The sequence below is a fragment of the Ailuropoda melanoleuca genome, chromosome 10, assembly GCF_002007445.2.
Source record: "Ailuropoda melanoleuca isolate Jingjing chromosome 10, ASM200744v2, whole genome shotgun sequence".
In the NCBI taxonomy this organism is placed as follows: domain Eukaryota; kingdom Metazoa; phylum Chordata; class Mammalia; order Carnivora; family Ursidae; genus Ailuropoda; species Ailuropoda melanoleuca.
This window is the reverse complement of record NC_048227.1, coordinates 8510969-8531311: the sequence shown is the minus strand read 5'-3', so window position 1 is coordinate 8531311 and position 20343 is coordinate 8510969. Positions and strand designations below refer to the sequence as shown.

The 20343-nt window shown below is 58.0% G+C and overlaps 3 protein-coding genes across 8 annotated transcripts in view; 1 reads left to right on the top strand and 2 right to left on the bottom strand.

Moving 5' to 3' along the window:
- The window catches only part of LOC100465011 (NADPH--cytochrome P450 reductase), a 64358-nt gene extending 56392 nt beyond the window's left edge, over positions 1–7966 (top strand). For all 5 annotated transcript variants that reach the window (XM_034669978.1, XM_034669979.1, XM_011230153.3 and 2 more), the window contains exons 4-16: positions 1570–1698; positions 3025–3174; positions 3703–3827; positions 4150–4239; positions 4615–4713; positions 5665–5781; positions 5877–5995; positions 6112–6293; positions 6386–6535; positions 6752–7022; positions 7107–7252; positions 7338–7423; positions 7508–7966. In XM_034669978.1, the coding sequence (XP_034525869.1) occupies positions 1570–1698; positions 3025–3174; positions 3703–3827; positions 4150–4239; positions 4615–4713; positions 5665–5781; positions 5877–5995; positions 6112–6293; positions 6386–6535; positions 6752–7022; positions 7107–7252; positions 7338–7423; positions 7508–7652 (1809 nt within the window). In that variant the 3' untranslated portion in view covers positions 7653–7966. The remainder of the gene's footprint in view (positions 1–1569; positions 1699–3024; positions 3175–3702; positions 3828–4149; positions 4240–4614; positions 4714–5664; positions 5782–5876; positions 5996–6111; positions 6294–6385; positions 6536–6751; positions 7023–7106; positions 7253–7337; positions 7424–7507) is intronic.
- Positions 7967–8192: 226 nt separating this feature from the next.
- On the bottom strand, positions 8193–14228 carry TMEM120A (transmembrane protein 120A). Its single transcript, XM_002923467.4, has 12 exons — positions 14038–14228; positions 12238–12356; positions 11912–12028; positions 9950–10009; positions 9660–9755; positions 9497–9586; positions 9247–9312; positions 9081–9142; positions 8889–8981; positions 8713–8777; positions 8541–8609; positions 8193–8453 (listed from the first exon to the last, which is right to left on the bottom strand). Exons 1-12 carry the CDS (start codon positions 14116–14118, stop codon positions 8340–8342), a joined length of 1032 nt encoding a protein of 343 aa, XP_002923513.2. The 5' UTR covers positions 14119–14228; the 3' UTR covers positions 8193–8339.
- Positions 14229–14355: 127 nt separating this feature from the next.
- Positions 14356–20343, bottom strand: part of STYXL1 (serine/threonine/tyrosine interacting like 1) — a 68650-nt gene continuing 62662 nt past the window's right edge. For both annotated transcript variants that reach the window (XM_019804048.2, XM_011230151.3), the window contains exon 9: positions 14356–15682. In XM_019804048.2, the coding sequence (XP_019659607.1) occupies positions 15551–15682 (132 nt within the window). In that variant the 3' untranslated portion in view covers positions 14356–15550. The remainder of the gene's footprint in view (positions 15683–20343) is intronic.

The window sequence follows — 20343 nt, the reverse complement described above, 5'->3', positions numbered from 1 at the left end:
CCTGGCGGTTTGCTGTGCCTCTTCTGAGAGAGCAGCAGTGGCCGAATCTCAGCCTCTGTCTCAGAACAGAGGGATCGCTGACCGTTCTCCACTGATGTTCTGGCCATTTTAACTCTGTTACTGTTGGTGCTGCTCAACCCTGCGGCATCCTGGGATGTGCGCCCCACACCTGGCGTCCCAGCCCTCACTTCCAGGGCCGGCACATCTCTGTCCTTTGTGTTTCTAACACCGCCAGCCGCCCCCGCGCGCTCCCGGTCTCAGTCTGGATCCAGTGAGCACACCGGAGTTCCGTGAGAAGTCTGGTGTCGCGCACTCCCCGCTCACGGTCACAGTCTGTTTTCTCGCAGGTGCCGTCTGTGAGTCCACCCGCTCCCCGGTGCAGGTGGCTACCGCTCCCTGGCACCTGAACACGGCGGCTCCCTCCCCCTTCCGTTTATCTTCTCGTGTTGGTTTCTGGATTGATTCAGGGAGGACGGAGCTCTTGGATGTTGAGTTTTTCGGTGCAAACTCCATGCCTCTCACTTCGGTTGACTCCTTCACCCATCTTGCAGATTCCTCGGAAAGCTTATTTTTAAGTACTTCATATGTTTTGATGCCATTGTAAACATTTAGCTACGATTTCATATCCTGTTTTGTCCCCTTCACCTGAAATCCTAAGACTTCCCTGTTTTACTAAGTAGTTTTTATAACGATTACTTAAAAGGACCTTTTTAGATGATCTGTAGGACATTCAGTAAATAGAAGAGGTCTGAGAACAGTTAAAGCAATTATAATCCATACGTTTTCTTTTTTCATTTGTACCCACACGTTAGGGCTCCGTGCAAAAACCAGACAGACAGCACTCTAGGGGTTGAGGGCGCTGGAATCCTCCCGCAGAGAAACCTCATGTTACATAAAGGGACTGGTAGGTGGCCTGTGCCTCGCTTCTGCCTTCTGGATCTTGCAGAGCACGTCCAGTTGACAGGGGTTAATTTGCTGCACCCCTAGCCGCAAGGGAGTCTGGGGCATGGAGGTCCGGCTTCTCAACAGCTGCCGTAGAGGCCACAGGAGACAGCAGGTGGAATGAAAGAGCATGGGAGCCCGTCCACTGGGTGTCTTTCCTATCGTCTAGGTTTCTAGAAAGAATATTTTGTAATCACCCCCAGTTCTCCGTGTGGAGACTGCTGGCATAGTTCCCCTCGTGCGTGTGTATAAACAGAACGCATGGCAGTATGCGCGATGTGGGTCTACAACAAAATGGGAGTATACTGTACATACTGTTTGGTCATCTTTTTTTTTTTTTTTTTACTGAACATTATTACATTGTGTTTTTTCCCCGTGTCATTTAATAATCTGTCCAAAATGTGCTCTTCAGCAGCTGTGTGTCTGGATGGCCTTGGTCACCGTCCACCACAGTAGCTGTGGCAGCGAGAGGATCATCCCAGAGTGACTTAGGAGGGCTTGAGGCAGGAAGGAAGAGGGTCCCCTTGAGGGACACCCCCTGCCTAGCCTGCCCTGTGGTCACCTGGAGTCTCGTGAAGACTGTGGCTCTTGGTCCCTTACTGACCCTGTGTGTCTGGCCTCCTCTAGGGCAGGAACATTATTGTGTTCTATGGTTCCCAGACGGGGACAGCGGAGGAGTTTGCCAACCGCTTGTCCAAGGACGCCCACCGTTACGGGATGCGGGGCATGGCTGCAGACCCTGAGGAGTATGACCTGGTGAGCACCCCCCGCATCCTGGCCCTTCCTCCTGGCCCTTCTAGTAGCATTGGCGAAGGCGTCCGGAGCATGGAGATGTGTAAAGGACTGAGCCAGCCGAAGGGACGGACAGGAATGGGCATCTCCTGTCATTGGTCCCGGCCGCCAGGTGGTCCCAGGCATGCAGATGTGAGCTCCCAGCGCCGTGCACGCCCAGCCTTCCCTGCACCGCACGCCACGGGCTTTCCCAAGCTGGCCGCCGCGGGGAGACTAGACTCGAGCACCTAATGGATTGGGTGTGGCTTAAAAAATGAACAGGTCTCAGCAGTCCGGGGAGGAAGTGTTTCCCGTTTCTCCCCTGTGTCCCCTAACTGCAGCAGCAGGGTACATGGCCCGTGCAACCCTGGGGGGGCCGTCTCACGGAGCTCTGCAGCTGCGCTGTGAAACGAGGCTGTATTGACTCATGTATTAACCGTAACCAGAGCAGCAACAGGGCCAGGGGAAGGGGCTAGGGGAGCCCGAGAATTTGGGGTGAAGGCCCCCTGTTGGAGCTGCAGGATCCCCCTGTCCCCCATTAGCTGCCCTCTTCACGTCGCTCCCTCAGGCCACCCCAGGCCTGTCTGCAGGACTTAGCGGCCCACTTCCTGCTTTCCACTGCCCCCAGCCTCTCTTGGAGGGGGGTGCAGGGCAGGCTCGCCTTGCTCATTCACCTCCCGGCATTAGCTCTTTGTCCTTCCCTGAGCATGGTGTTGCAAACTTCTAGCCATCTGCTTGCCTGTTTATGGGGGGTCAGGAGAGCTCATGCCGGCCAGGCCTGCAGCCCCAGGTAGAGGTGGTGGCCAGGGAGGGGCGGGGCTGCCCCTCCGTCTGCAGAGCTCAGTGTTAAGTTGGCTAATGGTTGGTTAGGAATTTGTGAGAGCCCAGGCCCCAATGTGCTCCTAGGACTCTGTGGAAAGAGGAGGGTGTCCCCCAGGGGCCCAGGCCGTGAGGCACAGGGAACCAGGTTCTGAGCGCTGGCTTGTGGCTCAGCACCCAGGCCCACACATGTGGTCATCTGTGCCTGTTCCATTACTGCTGGAAATGCACCCCCTCCACTCAAAACTAACAAACGTCTAGTTGTTCCACTCACCGGTTCAAACACCTGCCCCCTCCGTGCAGCCCTCCCTGACTGCTCAGTGCCCCTTCCTAACGGAATCCTCCCCCACCGTCCCACAGCCTGTGGGACACCCCTGGCTGGCAGCTGCCCCAGGGCGGGGCCTGGGCTCACCTGTCTGCATCCCATCAGGCACAGACCTGACATGGCTCAGTCATGGTCACTGGGTCCGGGCCCCGCTCTTGTCTCCCCAGGGCGACCTGGGCAGCCTGCCGGAGATTGAGAACTCTCTGGCAGTGTTCTGCATGGCCACCTATGGTGAGGGAGACCCCACGGACAATGCCCAGGACTTCTACGACTGGCTCCAGGAGACTGACGTGGATCTCTCTGGAGTCAAGTATGCGGTGAGTCACCCCATCTTCCCTGCAGTGGCTTTCCCAGCCTGTGGCGCCTCTCTTGGGCCTCTGGACCCCCGTGTCCAAGGGGGAAAGCCTCCCCTTCCCACCTTGTTCTGATCAGCCATGGCAGGCGGTGGTGTCAGGACAGGGGGCTTCAAGCTGGGGGGTCTGGCAGGGAGGCCGGGGGAAGGCTGCTCCTGGGATAGCCCTCTCTTCTGGCCTGGGCCCCGTGCGGAGAGCGTCTCCTCACCCTCCCCGGGGCACAGGGTGCAGGAGACTACATTCCAGAAAGGTGGAGCAGGCTGGCCCAGACTCGGCTGGCCCAAGAGCGCAGGGCAGGGAGGGGCAGATGCCCCTGCTGCACACCCAGGCTTGAGGCTTACAGGCTGCACGTCACCAAAACCCAGCCGCTGCCCACCTGACAGTGCCAGGCATCTGGCAGCCGTGGAGGCCTGAGCATGCGGTGTGGCCGGCCCGGGGATACCCACCCTGGACTGTTGACCAGGCCTCAGACCCGCTCCTCTGTCCTCACAGGTGTTTGGTCTTGGGAACAAGACCTATGAGCACTTCAATGCCATGGGCAAGTACGTGGACAAGCGGCTGGAGCAGCTCGGCGCCCAGCGGATCTTTGAGCTGGGGATGGGCGATGATGATGGGAAGTGAGTGTCCCCCTCCCCCGCCCCACAGCCACGGGGTTAGGACCAACTGGGGCACACGAGGGGAGGGAGGGAGGGGAGGGAGGCGCAAAGCACTGTGTCAACGAGCCTCCTGCCAGGCATCAGCCGGGGCACAGGAAGGCAGCCCCCACCCCCGCCTTTGCTCTGCCCCCTCCTCTTGGCTGTCCCAGCCCCGAGGGAAGCTGCCCTGGGTCGCACAGACACTCCGGCTGCTGCCCGGCGCCTCAGCTTACACCCCTGAGCAGCTTTCCAGCTGCGTGGGGCCGGGGCTCCCAGGGCCGGGCTCATTCCCTCCTCTCGCCAGCCTGGAGGAGGACTTCATCACATGGCGAGAGCAGTTCTGGCCGGCCGTGTGCGAGCACTTTGGGGTGGAAGCCACTGGAGAAGAGTCCAGGTGAGTGCGTGCCCGTGGACTGGGCGGGGGCCGAGTGACCCCCCCCAGGGTGGGAGAGCTGGCCCAGTGGGGTACCGGTGGGGACAGCAGAAGCTGGTAGCTCAGTCATAGAGCGCGGGGGTCCCAGGTCCTGGTACTTGGGCTCTGCCTGGAAGTGCTGGGCAGCAGGGGGGCTTCCTTGTTTTCTCACAGAATGGCCCCGAAGCCTGTAGCTTGCCAGGCTGCCCCAGCCCTCCCCGCCTCTGTGTCCGCTCCCTCTGCTTCCCACCACCTCTGGACCCTCCCCATGGCAGGCACTGTGTCAGTCCCTGTCCCTGAGGCAGCCTCCTCCCTCTCTCAGGCCCCTCCCCGCCTCACCCTGTCTCCCCTTTCCAGCATTCGCCAGTATGAGCTTGTGGTCCACACAGACCTAGACCCGGCCAAGGTGTACGTGGGAGAGATGGGCCGACTGAAGAGCTACGAGAACCAGAAACCGTGAGTAGAGAGCATGCGTGGGGCCTGGGGCCCTGGGCACACTGAGCAGCTGGCAGTCCTGTGCCCCTCAGGCCCATCCCGTGGGGCCTCCTTATCTCTACTCTTGTCTCGGAGCAGGCAGGGGTGGGGGCACCCACAAATTCATCCCCACTGCACAGGAGGGCATAATGCCCAGAGCAGAGAGGCAGAGGCTGCCCCACCCCCCTCCCAGTGGTCCCTCGGGCTAGGGCACCATGGGTAGGAGACTGGCACGGGGGTCCCTTTGCACTTCCTGGACCAGGACAGCGTGAGTCTGGCTGTGGGTCTTGGTTAACTTGGGCAGAAGGGCTCACTTTCTTTAAAACCCACCTCAGTTTTGGCCTTTTTGTCCAAAAACAGTGTTTCTCTTTTGGACCCCTGACTAGCTTTACCCCTGGGTGCCACCCGGACCCCTGGAACCACCCAGGAAAAGTCCCCCTGGTATCCCCAGGATTTAAGACCAGCGGCCCTGATTTAAGAGGAAACTGCACATTTCAGCGACTGTGCAGAGTAAAACCATCTGTGGGCTCACGGTCTGGGGCGTGTGGGGTGAAGGAGCTCTGCTCCATAGTCATGGGGGGGCCCAGGCATCCTCGGTCTTGGGGAGCCTTCTTCAAGGGGGCCTGGTTCTCCTGTGCACTCAGCCCAAAAACAGCATGTGGAGAGTGTCCCCAGTTTTAGGGGCCAACCTCTGTCTCCTTATCTGTAAATGGGGAATTGAGAGCCTAGCTCTGCCCATTTTGGGGGGTTGTCGGGGGCACTGCCTTGGTTCAGGCTGGGAGAACCTTTTACATAATTGGAGAGCCTTCCTGGGCCCTTGGAGGTCAGCTCTAAGGTTCCCTGTGTTCTTTGAAACCCAAAGGGTCCCTTGGGGGCAGGGAGATTCAGAGTGAAGACCCAGCCAATCACTGAGCTGCTCTTTTCCCCACCCAGCCCCTTCGATGCCAAGAATCCGTTCTTGGCTGCGGTCACCACCAACCGGAAGCTGAACCAGGGAACGGAGCGCCACCTCATGCACCTGGAATTAGACATCTCGGACTCCAAACTCAGGTGCCGCAGCCACCCCCTCCCCCAGCCCACTCAGGGCCTCCGGGCTGCCTTCCCCCAGACCCCTCCTGAGCCTCACGTTCCCCTCGACCCCCCAGGTATGAATCTGGGGACCATGTGGCCGTTTACCCAGCCAATGACTCTACCCTGGTCAGCCAGCTCGGCGAGATCCTGGGTGCCGACCTGGACGTCGTCATGTCCCTGAACAATCTCGATGGTGAGTCCCGGAATCCAGGCTGCCCCCCGGATCAGGCCCAAGCCCCCACGGTTCCAGGGGCTGGAGCAGCCCTGCCGGTCAGTGGCCACTGACCCCAGGTCCTCCTCTCTCCGCAGAGGAGTCCAACAAGAAGCACCCCTTCCCCTGCCCTACCTCCTACCGCACGGCCCTCACCTACTACCTGGACATCACCAACCCGCCTCGCACCAATGTGCTCTACGAGCTGGCCCAGTACGCCTCCGAGCCCTCGGAGCAGGAGCAGCTGCGCAAGATGGCCTCCTCCTCGGGCGAGGGCAAGGTAGGCCCGTCCTTCCCTCCACCGGCACCCGGGGGGCCGCCCCCTCGCCCGTTTCCCAGACCCCCGCCTCACCCCACTTGGCTCTTCCCCAGGAGCTGTACCTGAGCTGGGTGGTGGAGGCCCGGAGGCACATCCTGGCCATCCTGCAGGACTACCCGTCCCTGCGGCCCCCCATCGACCACCTGTGCGAGCTGCTGCCCCGGCTGCAGGCCCGCTACTACTCCATCGCCTCGTCCTCCAAGGTGCGGCGCGGCTTGGGGAAGGCGCAGCTGCGCGGGCCTGGGCTGGGGCCAGACAGGACGGCTGCTGGGAAGGGGCTTCTGAGGAGCTGGGGGGCCGCGAAGGGCGGNGGGGGGGCGGGGGGGGGGGGGGGGGCCCAAGTGCAGAGACAGTCGGGCAGAGGGGGCCGGAGGGAAGGGGCCTCGGTGTGCGCTCACCGCGCCCGCCGCCCCCGCCAGGTCCACCCCAACTCCGTGCACATCTGTGCGGTGGCCGTGGAGTACGAGACCAAGTCGGGCCGCGTCAACAAGGGCGTGGCCACCAGCTGGCTGCGGGCCAAGGAGCCCGCGGGGGAGAACGGCCGCCGGGCGCTGGTGCCCATGTTCGTGCGCAAGTCCCAGTTCCGCCTGCCCTTCAAGGCCACCACACCGGTCATCATGGTGGGCCCCGGCACCGGCGTGGCCCCCTTCATCGGCTTCATCCAGGAGCGCGCCTGGCTGCGGCAGCAGGGTGAGCGCGTGGGCCTGGGCGGGGTCCCGCGGGGTGGGGCGCGCCCGCCAGGCCCCAGCTCACCCCTGTCCGCCGCCCCCACAGGCAAAGAGGTGGGGGAGACGCTGCTGTACTACGGGTGCCGCCGCTCCGACGAGGACTACCTGTACCGCGAGGAGCTGGCCGCCTTCCACCGGGACGGCTCCCTCACCCAGCTCAACGTGGCCTTTTCACGGGAGCAGCCCCACAAGGTGAGGCCGAGGGCCGGCCTTCAGGCCGGAGGGCGCTGGGACTCCGCGGGGCGGCCCCCCTCCTCACAGTGCCGCCCGCCCCCAGGTCTACGTGCAGCACTTACTGAAGAGGGACAAGGAGCACCTGTGGCAGCTGATCCACGAGGGCGGCGCCCACATCTACGTCTGCGGGTGAGTGTGGGCGGAGGAGGGGGAGGGATGAGGCCCGCCCGTGGGGGGTCCCCTTTGACCAGCGCCCCCTCCTTCCTGCCCCAGGGATGCTCGGAACATGGCGAGGGACGTGCAGAACACCTTCTACGACATCGTGGCCGAGGGGGGGACCATGGCGCATGCCCAGGCCGTGGACTACATCAAGAAGCTGATGACCAAGGGCCGCTACTCTCTGGACGTGTGGAGCTAGGGGCCCCTGGCGCCGCCTAGCTCTGCCCCTCGGGTCCCAACAGACTTGCTTCCCCCTGTAATCACTTTCCTCACCCCGGGAGGCAGGCCCAGGGACAGACTGGTCCAGGCCCAAGGTGCACACTCTGGCACGCCAGCGGGCCCAGCGCACGGGGTCAAGGGTGTGTATTTTGTGAACACCTCAGGCCCTCAGGGGCTGTACAGAAGGGGCTCTTCTCAGCTGAGCTGGGCCCCAACTCCCTCCACGTTATTTTCAATGACTGTAAATAATTTTAAATAATCTCTGGTCCTTGGAATAAATTTCTGTTTTCTGTATTTGCTAGTGCTTGAGTAGGTCTGGGGTCTCCCCCTGGGTCTACTTAACTCAGAGCCCCAAGAAGCCATGTGGTGGTGGCACCGAGACCCCCACCTGACCCTTCGGAGAGCACACACCTTAAGCCGCCTCTCTGCCACTCTTCCTTTATTCAGGCTGCTGGCCCCCAGCTCCCTGCAGGCCTGGGGTCCAGTCTGCCTCTCCAGCGTCGCCTTCGGGGCCCACAGAGCCCACAACACCTCAGGGAAAGCAAGAGATACCCTCCCAGAGGAGGGGAGCCCCCTACCCCCTCAACACAGGGACAAACGCCCCTGCCAGGCCAGGGGGGCCTTAGGGAGCCGGGTGGGCAGGGGGACATGGCGGGCAGGCCCAGACTCATTCTTTCTTGCTCCCACGCCTTTGACTGTGGAATTTCTGATGCACAACCCGCAGGGTGGTGAAGAAGTTGCCAAGGAAGAGGAGGAGGAAGGGGAAGCCGCACATGAGCACCTGGGGGAAAGAAGCAGGGTCAGGACAGGGCCGGGCGCCGGCCCTCGCAGCGTGTCGTCCCCCCCACCCCAGGGGCCCCAGGCTCACCTGCCACTCCTTGCACTCAGGGTCCCGGGCCAGGTTGAACAAGGTCAACGCGTTAAAAAGCTGCCAGAACTAGGAGGGATGAAGGGTTTCAAACAGAAGCCAGTGCCCACGAGAGCCCACGGCCAGCACTGGGGGTGCCGGCCCAGACGCATGGGGCACAGACACAACTTACGTGTCCAAAGAAAAGGAAGGGCAGCAGGAAGGTGAGGCCCCGCCACATCCAGGACTGGAAGCCCTCTGCGGGGAGAAAGGGGCGGACACAGTCTCAGCCCCACGTGGTCGGGAAAGACGGGCCCTTCTAGGCCCCCGGCAGGATTCCCGAGAGGAAATCGGCCGTGCCCGACTCACCCACAGTGAGGTCCATGGTGTGCCTCTCGCCCAAGGCCCGCAGGCGGTACAGACAGCCGCTCTGGTAGTAGTACTGCAGGAACTGCACGAAGCCTGGGGGTGGGGGGCAGTGGAACGGGGCTGGAGCCCAAAGTCCTCGCCCCCCTCCCCGGGGGGGGTTCCCTAGCGGAGCAGGCCCTCTGAGACACTCACTCTGGTACATGGAGAAGGACAAGAACTGGTTCCGGAACTTCTGGTACATGAGGCCATCAGGCCTGAGGCAGAAAGGAACAGGAAGGGGAAGGAGCTCAGGGATACCCCCACTCTCTGCCCCATGCTCCCCCCACCCAGCCCCCCAGGCCCTGGGAGCCAAACTCACCATGTCAGCATGACTCCTGACAAGAAGGTGGACACGTAATGATGGAAAACCCACCAGCCTTTGATCCTGTATTGGGAAGCCGCGGTCACTCCTGTTCCCTCGGCCCTGAGGGTCGGGACTCGGGGACAGGGAGCCAGGCTACGGTGGGAGGCAGCTGGACTCCGATCCCAGGCCTGCCCCTCAGAGCCCCCGCCCCCACCCCCCCAGCACCCCCGGGTAGCTCCAGTGCTCCCTCCCCCCGGGAGCCCACCGGGAGCCATTGTTGATGAGAATGCTCTCTCGGATGGTCAGCGTGCAGTAGTACCAGACCAGCAGGAAGTTGAAGGCGGCGTCCGTCACCCTGCGGAGGGCACAGAGGGTGGGTGCCGGCGGCGGCCGGGAGCAGGCTGCGGCCCGAGCGGCAGGACACCCACCTGGAGTTGAGGAGGAAGCGGCAGGTGAAGGAGATGAGGATGAGGATGATGGTGAGGTAGAGCTTGAACTTCTCGTACTCGTCCTTGTAGGCAAACCTGGGTGGGCACACACTCGTGGCACAGGCTGGGGCGCCGCGGGGCCCACCCTCGCCTCGGCCCGGAGCGAGCATCCTGCTGCGGACGCGCTTCCGCAGGCGGCTCGGGGCTGAGCCAAGGAAGCAGGGGCAGGACGGAAAGGACCCGGGAGGGTGGAGAGCAGGGTTGGGACCCAGCCCACGACAACGAATTACTTAGCCTGCTTGCTCAGGAGTGTCACGTTGACATTGCCCAGAACCAGGCTCAGGTACAACCTAGGGCAGGGGGGCACCAGGTAAGGAGAAGCCCCCACTGAGCAGAAAGCCAGTGGCACCGCCACCCCCACCCAGCCTTCTCACGGCAGCGACTTGGGGTTCTGACCTGAGGGGTGCTGCAGGCCAGCTCCACAGGAGGGAAACTCTGGGGTGCAGCCTTTCTGCCTGCTCCCCAGTCCTGCTCCAGGGTAAACACCCCCCCCCGTGCTCCCCGCCCTCAGGGCCTCCAGGGCAGCCAGGCTCTACCGCCCCATGGAAGCCGTGCCCACAGCTCCCATCACCCGTGTGGGCCTAGGCGGGACCCAATGCCTGTGTGCATGCCCACCCCGTCACCTACACCCGCCCCCCGGTTCCCGCTACCTCCGAGAACCTTAGACCCTGAGTCCGCCGCAGCACCCCGCACCATGGCTGCCCCAGGGCCCCCCCCCCCAGCCAGGAAGGGCTCCCTCAGAAACTCTGCTTGCACTCTGACCCCGAGTGCCCAGCCTCCCAAGCTGGTTTCACCGGGCGGACCCTGGCCCCCACTGAGGCTCCCAGGCCCCCCTGATCCTGGTCTCCTTTCCCGAGCCAGCCAAGTCCCTAGGCCCCCCTTCCACGTCAGCCACTTTCTGGTCAACCCCACCACCCCCAGACCCTTGCCGCCGTCACTCCCACCAACAGAGCTTGTCTGGCCCTTCTCTGCCAAAAGAATCCCAAGAGGTGACCAAGTCGCACGTGTGCACGACGCAGCGCACCCACACACGAGCTCTTGCCCACACTCGCGCCATAGGCACCGGTTCAGTGATTAAGGGACTTGCCCCAAGCCACGAAGAGACAATGGGGTGCAGCGGGCACTTGGACCGGGCCACCTCTCAGCATCGCCACTGGCTCCCTACACCATCCCTACACGGCCTCTGGCCGTGTCAAGCCCTCCCTCCCAGCTGACATCTCCGGGGGGGCCCCCTCCTCACCCACTCTAAACCCCATAAGTGAGAAGGGCCCACGCCCCGCCCTTCCCAGCTCCCCAGAGGTTTCCCTTTGCTGGCTCTGTGCTCCGAGGGCCCCGGCTCTTGGCACAGAGATGTGCTCCAGTCTCCCCTGGGTACCAAGTAACACAGACCCGCCGAGCACAAGCCTCCACCCCCCCACCCCGCCCCCACGAGTTCCACTTGCTGGTTTCGCCTTCTGCTCACAGCCGAGCTTTTGAGGAGCTGCCTCAAAACACTCACCTGTCCCCCCAGCTCTCTGTCCCCCCATTAGCAACTTCCACCTCCACCATCCTGCAGAGTGCTGGTCTCCCTGACTTCAGGAGACACTGCCCCTTCTCTATGGCTCTTGACCCCCCGGGCTGTCTGATCTGAGGCTACCGGCCGCTCCTTCCCTCCTTCCCCTCATCGCCCTCCAGGACATGCTCCTTCCCAGCCGCCTTGCTGCCCCAGGCCTCCGCTGGATGATTTTTACTCACCCTAGGGCTGCGCCTTGCCATCCCCCTCGGTGACCATGGCTGGCCTAAGGGTCGCCCTGCCCACCGTACTGGCCCAAGGCCAGCTCCCGAAGCCTGGCTTCCCCTCTGGCCTCATCACCACCTCCCACTCTGAGCTATGGCCACATGCGCTGTTTCCAGCCTCCCGTGCCTGCCAGGCTCACTCTTTGACCCTCTACGCTTTCCCTGACCGCCAAGCTGGGTGAGGCGCCCCTCACCGTGCTCCTCCATTCCCTGTCCTTCCGCCACAAGACACCCATCTCCGTGAGCTGTCACCGTCGCTCCAGCTGTCTCCCCAGAGTAGGGCTGTGCCTGACTGCTCAGCCCACAGTAGGTCCAGGGATCATCTGCTGGCCAAGTGACGGAGCAGAGGAGACCACGCTTCAGGCTTCTCTCCCAGGAGCACCTGGGAACTGAGCTTGAGTGGACGGGGGTCTTACCCATTCTTCTTGGGCAAATAGGCCTCCATATCGAAGAAGAGGCCCTGGCGCTCCTTGATCTGGTTCTCCAGCTCCTGGGCAGCCTCCTTGGCCCCCCACTGAAGGGAGGGTTTGCATCTGTAGGTGGGCCCACGGAAGCCAGAGTCAGCGCAGGGTGACCCCCAGGTATGACACCCAACACCTGCGGGGCAGGAGGGGAGAAGCCATGCCCTGGGACACTCAGCAGTCAGTGCCTGCTCTCCACCCACCCCGGATCTGACAGCCAGCCCCAGCCCTAGGCCGGGGGCTATTGGAGGCTTGGGGGGTCGTGGTGGGGGGGTCCTAACTTCTTCAGGACAAGAGCCAACTCCTGCAGCTGCTTCTTTTGCCGAGCGATGGAGCTGGTACAACTGTTCTGCAGCTTGGTCAGCTCCTCCAGCTTCACACGGTACAGCCGGTGGGTCTCCTGGGGATCGGGCAGGGGGCCAGAGTGAGCCGGAGCCTGCTGGGCAGAGGGGGGAGGCACGGACTCCCCCCGGGGCTCCTTGGGAGGGTCTGAGGAGGAAAACGAGGCAGCCAGCCAAGGGGACTCCCTGAGGTTGCCTTCTCCCCAGGCAGGCCAGGAGGGGGTTCCCCCTGCAAGCCCAGAAGCCCTCACAGCACCCCTGTCCCAGAAACAGACTAACTCCCAGAAGCTTTGCTTCATCTCAGCCCACCTGCTAGCTGTCCCCACCCCTCTCTGCCCCACCCTGAGTTTGGATTCCAGGCACAAGGGTCTACCTCCTGGACCAGTCGGGCTGCCCGAGGCCACTCTGGGTCTCTCAGATCCTCCTGCCTACCCAGCCTGCTAGAGCAGGGGGGCTTGAGGTTGTCCAAGAAGCCTGCTGCTCTGGCACTCCCAGCAACTGCCTCCCAGGTTAAAGGTCATCAGGCTTCAGCCCTTAGAACTCCTGCCATTAAGACCAGTCCTTTTACCCCTCCCCCAGCACCTTTGGCCCAAAGCTTCCCAGAGCACTTTGCCCTGGTGGGTGAGTTTCCAGAAGAGCAGCCTGGAGACAACAAGGGGCAGTGTGAGGAAGGCCAGGCAGGGGTGGCCAGGCTGGAAAAGTAGGTCTGCCCTGCTCAGGGCTCCGGCAGGAGCACTAGTGGCAGCAGCGCTGGCCAGGCCAGGGGACGACAATGCAGACAGGAAAGGTCTGGAGCCAGTCCAGGAGAGACAAAGGCATGCCCGAGTACACAGCTGGCCCAGGCTCTACCCTTTCCGGGTCTTGTTTCTCATGCCCTAAAGGCGCCACCACACCCCTTCAAATCCCAACGTGGGCCGCATCTGCCTGCCACTACCAAACACTTTTCTCCTGTCTAGAGACCAGCAGTCTTCTCCCCTGCTGGCCTCCCCACAGAACGGCACAATGGTCCACACAAGCCAGATCAGAGGATTCCTCGCATAGCTCCCCAGCGGTATCAGAAAGGTTCCAATCCCGTCCAGGCCCATGAAGTCCCTGCAGGGTCTAGCCCACCCGCTTCTCCCTTTACTCTCCTTCCAGCAGCCGCATAACCCTGCCTTCGTGGGCGCTGTCCTTCACCCTGGACGGGCCCGCCCCCATCTAGGGACTTCACCTAAACACCACTTCCTCTGGCTGGGCCGGGCCGCCTCCCGGGCCGCTCCCCCGCCGAGCCGCTCCCCGGCTGCACTCAGACCAGACCCCCCAGCGCTGCCCTAGGGCGGGGACCGCGCGGCGCCCCCGGCATGTTTGCTGAGTGACTGACCCAAGGTTGGGCCCGGCGGGCTTTGATTCAGGCGGCGACTCCCCTGGGAGTGGACGGGGCAGGGGTCGGGGCCTCTTTCCGAGACCCCCCCCCCGCCCCGCGCGCACAAGGCCCCAGGTCCGCCAGGCTCAGTGGATTTCCGCGGGGATCGCAGAGGCCGCACGGGCGATGGGGGCTGCCGCGAGACACTCATTTGAGGCCGAGGGGAGGGTCCAGCTAGGACCACCAGGACCCGGGGCCTCACCGCCCTCCGGAGCGACGCCAGGGTCCCCGACCCTTGACCCCGAACCCCCCACTGCCTGACCCATGGCTGCCCGACCCTTGACCTCGAGCCAGAGAGACGTGGCTCAGGGTCAATGGGCGCCCCCACTAGCACTCACCTGGATGCTCTGGAATTCCTGCTGCAGCTCCTCCCAGTCCCGCAGGCAGTCCCCCAGCGGGCCCGGGGCCGGGGGATGCATGGCTGCCGGGCCAAGCGCCGGACAAGCAGAGTCAAGAACCGCGCCGCAACCCCAGCTCTCCCGAGGCGCCTCCGCCGCCTCCGCCTCCGCCCCCGTCCGCTTCCGGGCTCGCGCCGCCACCACTACCAATGGGAAAAGGCCTGGAGCAGCCAGCGTGCTAGCCCCGCCCCCATCTGAGCCAATCCGGGCCCTGGGCGGGGCCGAGGCGGGGCCAAGTGCGGCAGGGGCGCTCTCTCCGCGGCGCTCGGCGGGCCTGGGGCTGGCGCGGCGGTGCTTCCCTGCAGGGGCTCCGCCGGTCGTGCCAACCGCGCGGTAGGGCCCACAGAGCTCCGCCCCGTCATGCTGGCAGTAAACCGAGGCCCACGGAGGTGACCCCTGCCTCGAACACTCTCGTCCTTGGGAAAGCTGAGCCTCTGCAGGGAGAGGATTCAGAGCCTCTTTTCTTGGATGGATTTTTACAGCGGCCACTTTACCGTCTCCCTGCCTCCCTCCCTACTCACCGCTACTGTTCTTTCACAGCCATCCAGACTGCCAGTCCTAATGCACAAGCCTAATCCCCACCATGTACCTGACGGAAACTTTCCAGTGGCTCTACCCTTCCCACCAGGAGGTCCCTAACCCACAGAGTCACTGCCTGCAGCCTTCCCAATCTCTCTGTTCCACCTCCTATCCTAACTGACCCCAAGCCTGCGCTGACCAGAAAGCCCTTATCCTTAGAGCAAAACCCCACTCCTTGAGGGCTTGGGCTTGCGTTAGGGGGAGGGGGAACTCTACCCTTCTGCAAAGAGTCCTGGGGGGTGAGATGGCCTTCACCTCTATGTCCCTCCCCAGCAGCACGCAGGTGGCAGGGAATGTCTGCTGAAAGACACGAACACCCTAAATTCCCTGTCAGTCCCATCCTCTGCCCTCTCCTGACTGGTGCTGTGGGTGCTGCCAGAGCTCAGAAGTACGTTCAGAATTTATAAAAACATGGGTGTAGGAGATAGGACGGGTGGGAATCTCTTCTTGGGGAACCCAGCCAGGAGGAAATGAGTGGGGAGGAAGGAAAGGAAATCTGAACAAGTCATCAACCGGCAGAGTGGTGGGGAGTGCTGGGGCCCGGGATGAGATGTACTTGTGCCAGGAGCCTTTCAGAGCTGTGGAGCCTGGCACTTGGGCCAAGGCTGGGCCTGGCGGATCTCTACCCATGGGTGGGCATTGTGACACCCCCGTGGACAAACACAGGGCAGGGGGGACCCTAGGAGCTCCTCCCAGCCAACGTCCAAAGGGTCCAGGTGAACGAGGAGCCCGAGAAGAACCACCACAGAAGCTGACACAGGACTCCAGGGAGCAAAGGCCTCTTTCCACACCAACCTGGTTACACAGCCTGGCCCACTACCCACAAGAGGCTCCCAAGAGAGGTTCTTCAGGACCCAGAGCTGGACCACAGGGATCAGTACAGTGGATCCAAGATGTCTGTGACAGAGTCTCCGAGGACGACCTTCTCCCACTCCGACAGCTGAGCCACCAAGCCACGATTAGGATGCACGTTGTTTTTGCACTTCTTGACATAGGCCCAGGACTTCTGTCAATGCGAGGAGAGAAAGCAGACTTCAGGATTGGACTGGGGCCCTTCCACCTATACCAGATCCAGCTGCAGCGGGACAGGAGGCATCTACCCACAGGCCAGCAACATGGCTTAACGGCTGGACACAGCAACAGCTGCAGTCCGAGGTTAACACATCAGGGCAAGGACTCCTAGGAGATGGCTCTGTTCTGAGCAACCCCCTCTGCTGCTGGACATGGGGACGGAGATCATTCTTTTCTCAGACAGCAACATGGGTGAAAACTCCTGTGGGCAGGAGGGCGCCGTGCCCATGCCTGGCACACACAGCAGCCTCAGCAAAGGTTTGCATTCTGAACGGATACATTTGTGGAAGGGGGAAGAGAACTATGGGGGAAATTTTCCAAAGAAGGGAAATTGAAGCTGCTTTCTTTCAGGTGTCCCCCTTAGGAGGGAAGAGGACAAGCTGGTCTCTATCCGGACTAAGGACAGAGGATAAAGGAAAAGGCCAAAGTGGGGCCTCAGCAAACTAGGAAGAGAAGAAATGCATGCCAACATAATAAAGGCCATATATGACAAGCCCACAGGTAACATCATACCCAGTGGAGAAAGACTGAAAGATTTCCTCTAAGATCAGGAACAAGACAAGGACACCAGCTTTCACCACTTTTATTCAACATTATACTAGAAGTCCTAACCAGAGCAAAAAGGAAGGAAAGGAGGGAGGGAGGGAAAGAAGTAGGGAGGGAGGGAGGGAAGGAAGTAGGGAAGGAAGGAAAGAAGGAAGGAAGGAAGGAAAGAAGGAAGGAAGGAAGGAAAGAAGGGAGGGAGGGAGGAAGGAAGGGAGGAAGGAAGGAAGGAAAGAAGGGAGGGAGGGAGGAAGGAAGGAAAGAAAGAAGGAAGGGAGGAAGGGAGGAGAGAGGGAGGGAGGGAAAAGAGGCATCCAAATTGGAGAAGTAGTAAAACTACCTGTTTGCAGATGATATGGTTTTATGTGTAGAAAATCTTAAAGATTAAACCAAAAAAATCTGTCAGAATAAATGAATCTAGCAACGTTGCCACATTACAAAATCAACACTCAAAATCAGTTGCATATCTATACACTAACGATGAACAATCCAAAAAGTAAATTAGGAACACAATTCCATTTACACTGGCATCAAAAGGAATACAATACACCTGGGAATAAACTTAACCAAGAAGATAAAAGACCTGTACCCTGAAAATTATGAAACATGGCTGAAAGAAACTTAAAAAGACACAAATAAATGGAAAGACATCCTATCCACATGGATAGGAAGACTTGATACTGTTAGGATGTCAGTACTACCCAAAGTATCTATAGATTTAATGCAATCTCTACCAAATCCCATCAGCATTTCTTGCAGAAATTGAAAAACTCATCCTAAAATTCATATAGAATCTCAAGGGACCCCCAAATAGCCAAAACAATCTTGAAAAAAGAGAACAGCACTGGAATTCTCATACTTCCTGATTTCAAATTTCTGAAGTTATTACAAAACTACAGTGATCAAAACAGTGTGGTATTGGCATAAAGACAGACATTTAGACAAAAGGAAGAGGATAGACAGCCCAGAAATAAGCACTTGCATATATGGCCAAATGGCTTCAACAAGGATTTCAAAACCATTCAAAGGAGAAAAGACAGTCTTTTCAACAATGGTGCTGGGAAAATTGGATATCCATAAGCAAAAGAGTCAAGCTGGACCCCTATCTCACACCATGTACAAAAATTAACTCAAAATGATTGAAGACCTAAATGTGAGAGCTTAAACTATAAAAATCTTAGATGAAAACATAAGAGAAATGCTTCATAACACTGGATTTGGCAATGATTTCTTGGGATAAGACACCAAAAGCACAGGTGATTAAAAAATGGACAAACTGGACATCAAAATAACAAACTTTGATGCATCAAAAGACATGATCAATAGAATGAAAAGGCAGCCACAGAATAAGAGGAAACATTCCCAGTCATATATCTGATTTATATCCAGGTGTTAACATGAAGAATATAGAAAGAGCACCTAAAACTCAACAAAAAACCCCAAACAACCCAATTAAAAAATAGGCAAAGAATTTGAATAGACATTTCTCTAGAATAGATACATGAATGATCAATAAGCACATGAAAAAATTTGCTCAACATTACTAATCATTAGGGAAATGCAAATCAAAACTATAATGAGATACCACCTCACACCCATTAAGGTAGTTATTAAAAAACAAAACAAAACAGGGGCGCCTGGTTGGCACACCGGTTAAGCATCTGCCTTCGGCTCAGGGCGTGATCCCGGCGTTATGGGATCGAGCCCCACATCAGGCTCCTCTGCTATGAGCCTGCTTCTTCCTCTCCCACTCCCCCTGCTTGTGTTCCCTCTCTCGCTGGCTGTCTCTAACTCTGTCAAATAAATAAATAAAATCTTTAAAACAAAACAAAACAAAACACAATACGCATTGGGAAGGATCAGAGGAACTGGAACCCTTCTGCACTGTTGGTGGGAACGTAAAATGGTGCAGCAGCTATGGGAAAAAAATATGGAGATTCCTCAAAAAATTAAAAATAGAGGTAACATATTATCCAGCAACTCCACTTCTGGGTATCTACCCAAAAGAATTGAAAGCAGGGTCTTGAAGAGATTTTTCTACACCCATATTTGTAGCAGCATTATTCACAATACCTCAAACATGGAGGCAACCCGAGTGTCCATCAATGGATGAATAGAAAAACAAAATGTGGCATACATACATGATGGAATATTATTCTATTTTTAAAAATAAGGAAATTCTGACACACGCTACAACTGGATGAACCTTGGGGACATTATGAGAAGTGAAATAAGCCAGACAACAAAAAGACAAATACTGTGTGATCCACTGATAGGAGGTACCTGGAGTAGCTGAAATCATAGAGACAGAGTAGAATGGTGGCTACATGGCTTGGGGGAGGGGAGAATGGGGTGGGGAGTTAGTGTTTAATAGGTATAGGGTTTCAGTTTTACAAGATAAAAAGAGTTATGGGGATGGATGGTGATGGCTGTATAGCACTAAAAAGTATTTAATACCACTGACCTGTACACTTTAAAAAAATGGTTAAGGGGCGCCTGGGTGGCTCAGTCAGTTAAGCATCCAACTCTTGGGTTTGGCTCAGGTCAGGAGGTTATGATCTCAGGGTCGTGAGATTGAGCTCCATGTAGGGCTCCACGTTCAGCATGGAGTCTGCTTGAGATTCTCTCTCCCTCTGTGCTGCCCTTCCCCACCCCCCACTTGCATGTGCTCTAATAAATAAAATCTTTTTAAAAATGGTTAAGATGGTAAGTGTTACATTATGTGTATTTTAGCACAATAAAAAGAAAGAAAAAAAAACTACAATGAGATACCACCTCATACCCATTAGGATGGCTACTATTTAATAAAAAACAACAGAGAATACAAGTGTTGGCAAGGATATGGAGAAACTGGAATGCTTGTGCACTGTTGGTGGGAATGTAAAATGGCGTAACTGCCACGGAAAACAGTATAGTAATTACCAAAAAAGTAAAAATAGAATTACCATATGATCCAGCAATTCCACTCTGGGTATATACCCAAAAATACTGAAAGCAGGTGGCCGGTGGGGCTTGTGTTTATGGCTTCAATAGGACAGTAGCAAAACAAGAAATAATTATTAACTGGCTATCATCCCAGGGCTCAGTGCAAAAGGAGCAGACAGAAACGCCTACCTTCCAGTCTTCCCCTGAAAAAGGTTTACTTACATACTTTTAAAGCTGTTTCCAATCATCCTGAATCTACGTACAGACTGAGATCCTCCCCTTAGGACACTGATAGGTCTTGGCATACCCTCCACTACTGGGAGCCACTAAGAACAAAGCAGGCTGCTTGGACAATGGGACAATGTTTGAGAGACAACCAAGAACTAGGAAAGGGTTGAACCATAAGGTTCATTTCCTACACCAAGCCACTCCTTCAAGACTGGGAACGGTGGCTGTTGTCCCTAGTGCATAGAAGCCAACAGAGTCAAGGAAAATGAAAAACCAGAGGAATACATTCCAAATGAGAGAAAAAGCTAAAACCTCATTAAAACAGCTTAATGAAATGGGACAAACAACTTACCTGATAAAGAGTTCATGTCATAAAGATGCTCACCGAGGTCAGGAGAACAATGCATGAACAAAACGAGAATTCCAACTAAGAGACAGAAAGTGTAGGAAAGTACCAAACAAATCACAGAGTTGAGAAATACAACATCTGAACTGAAAAAAATACAATAGAAGGATTCAAGCAGTGGTGCCTGGGTGGCTCAGTCAGTTAAGCATCTGCCTTTGGCTCAGGTCATGATCCCAGGGTCCTGGGATCGAGTCCCACATCAGGCTCCTTGCTCAGCAGAGAGCCTGCTTCTCCCTCTCCCTCTGCCTGCAGCTCCCCCTGCTTGTGCTTCCTCTCCCTCTCTCTCTCTCTCTCTCTATTTCTGTCAAATAAATAAATAAAATCTTAAAAAAAGAAGGAGGAGGAGGAGGATTCAACCACAGACTCCATGAAGTGGAAGAAAGGATCTGTGGACTCAAAGACAATGCAGTGCAGCTCATCCAATGAAAGACGAAAAGGAAGGAAGGAAGGAAGGAAGGAAGGAAGGAAGGAAGGAAGGAAGGAAGGAAGGAAGG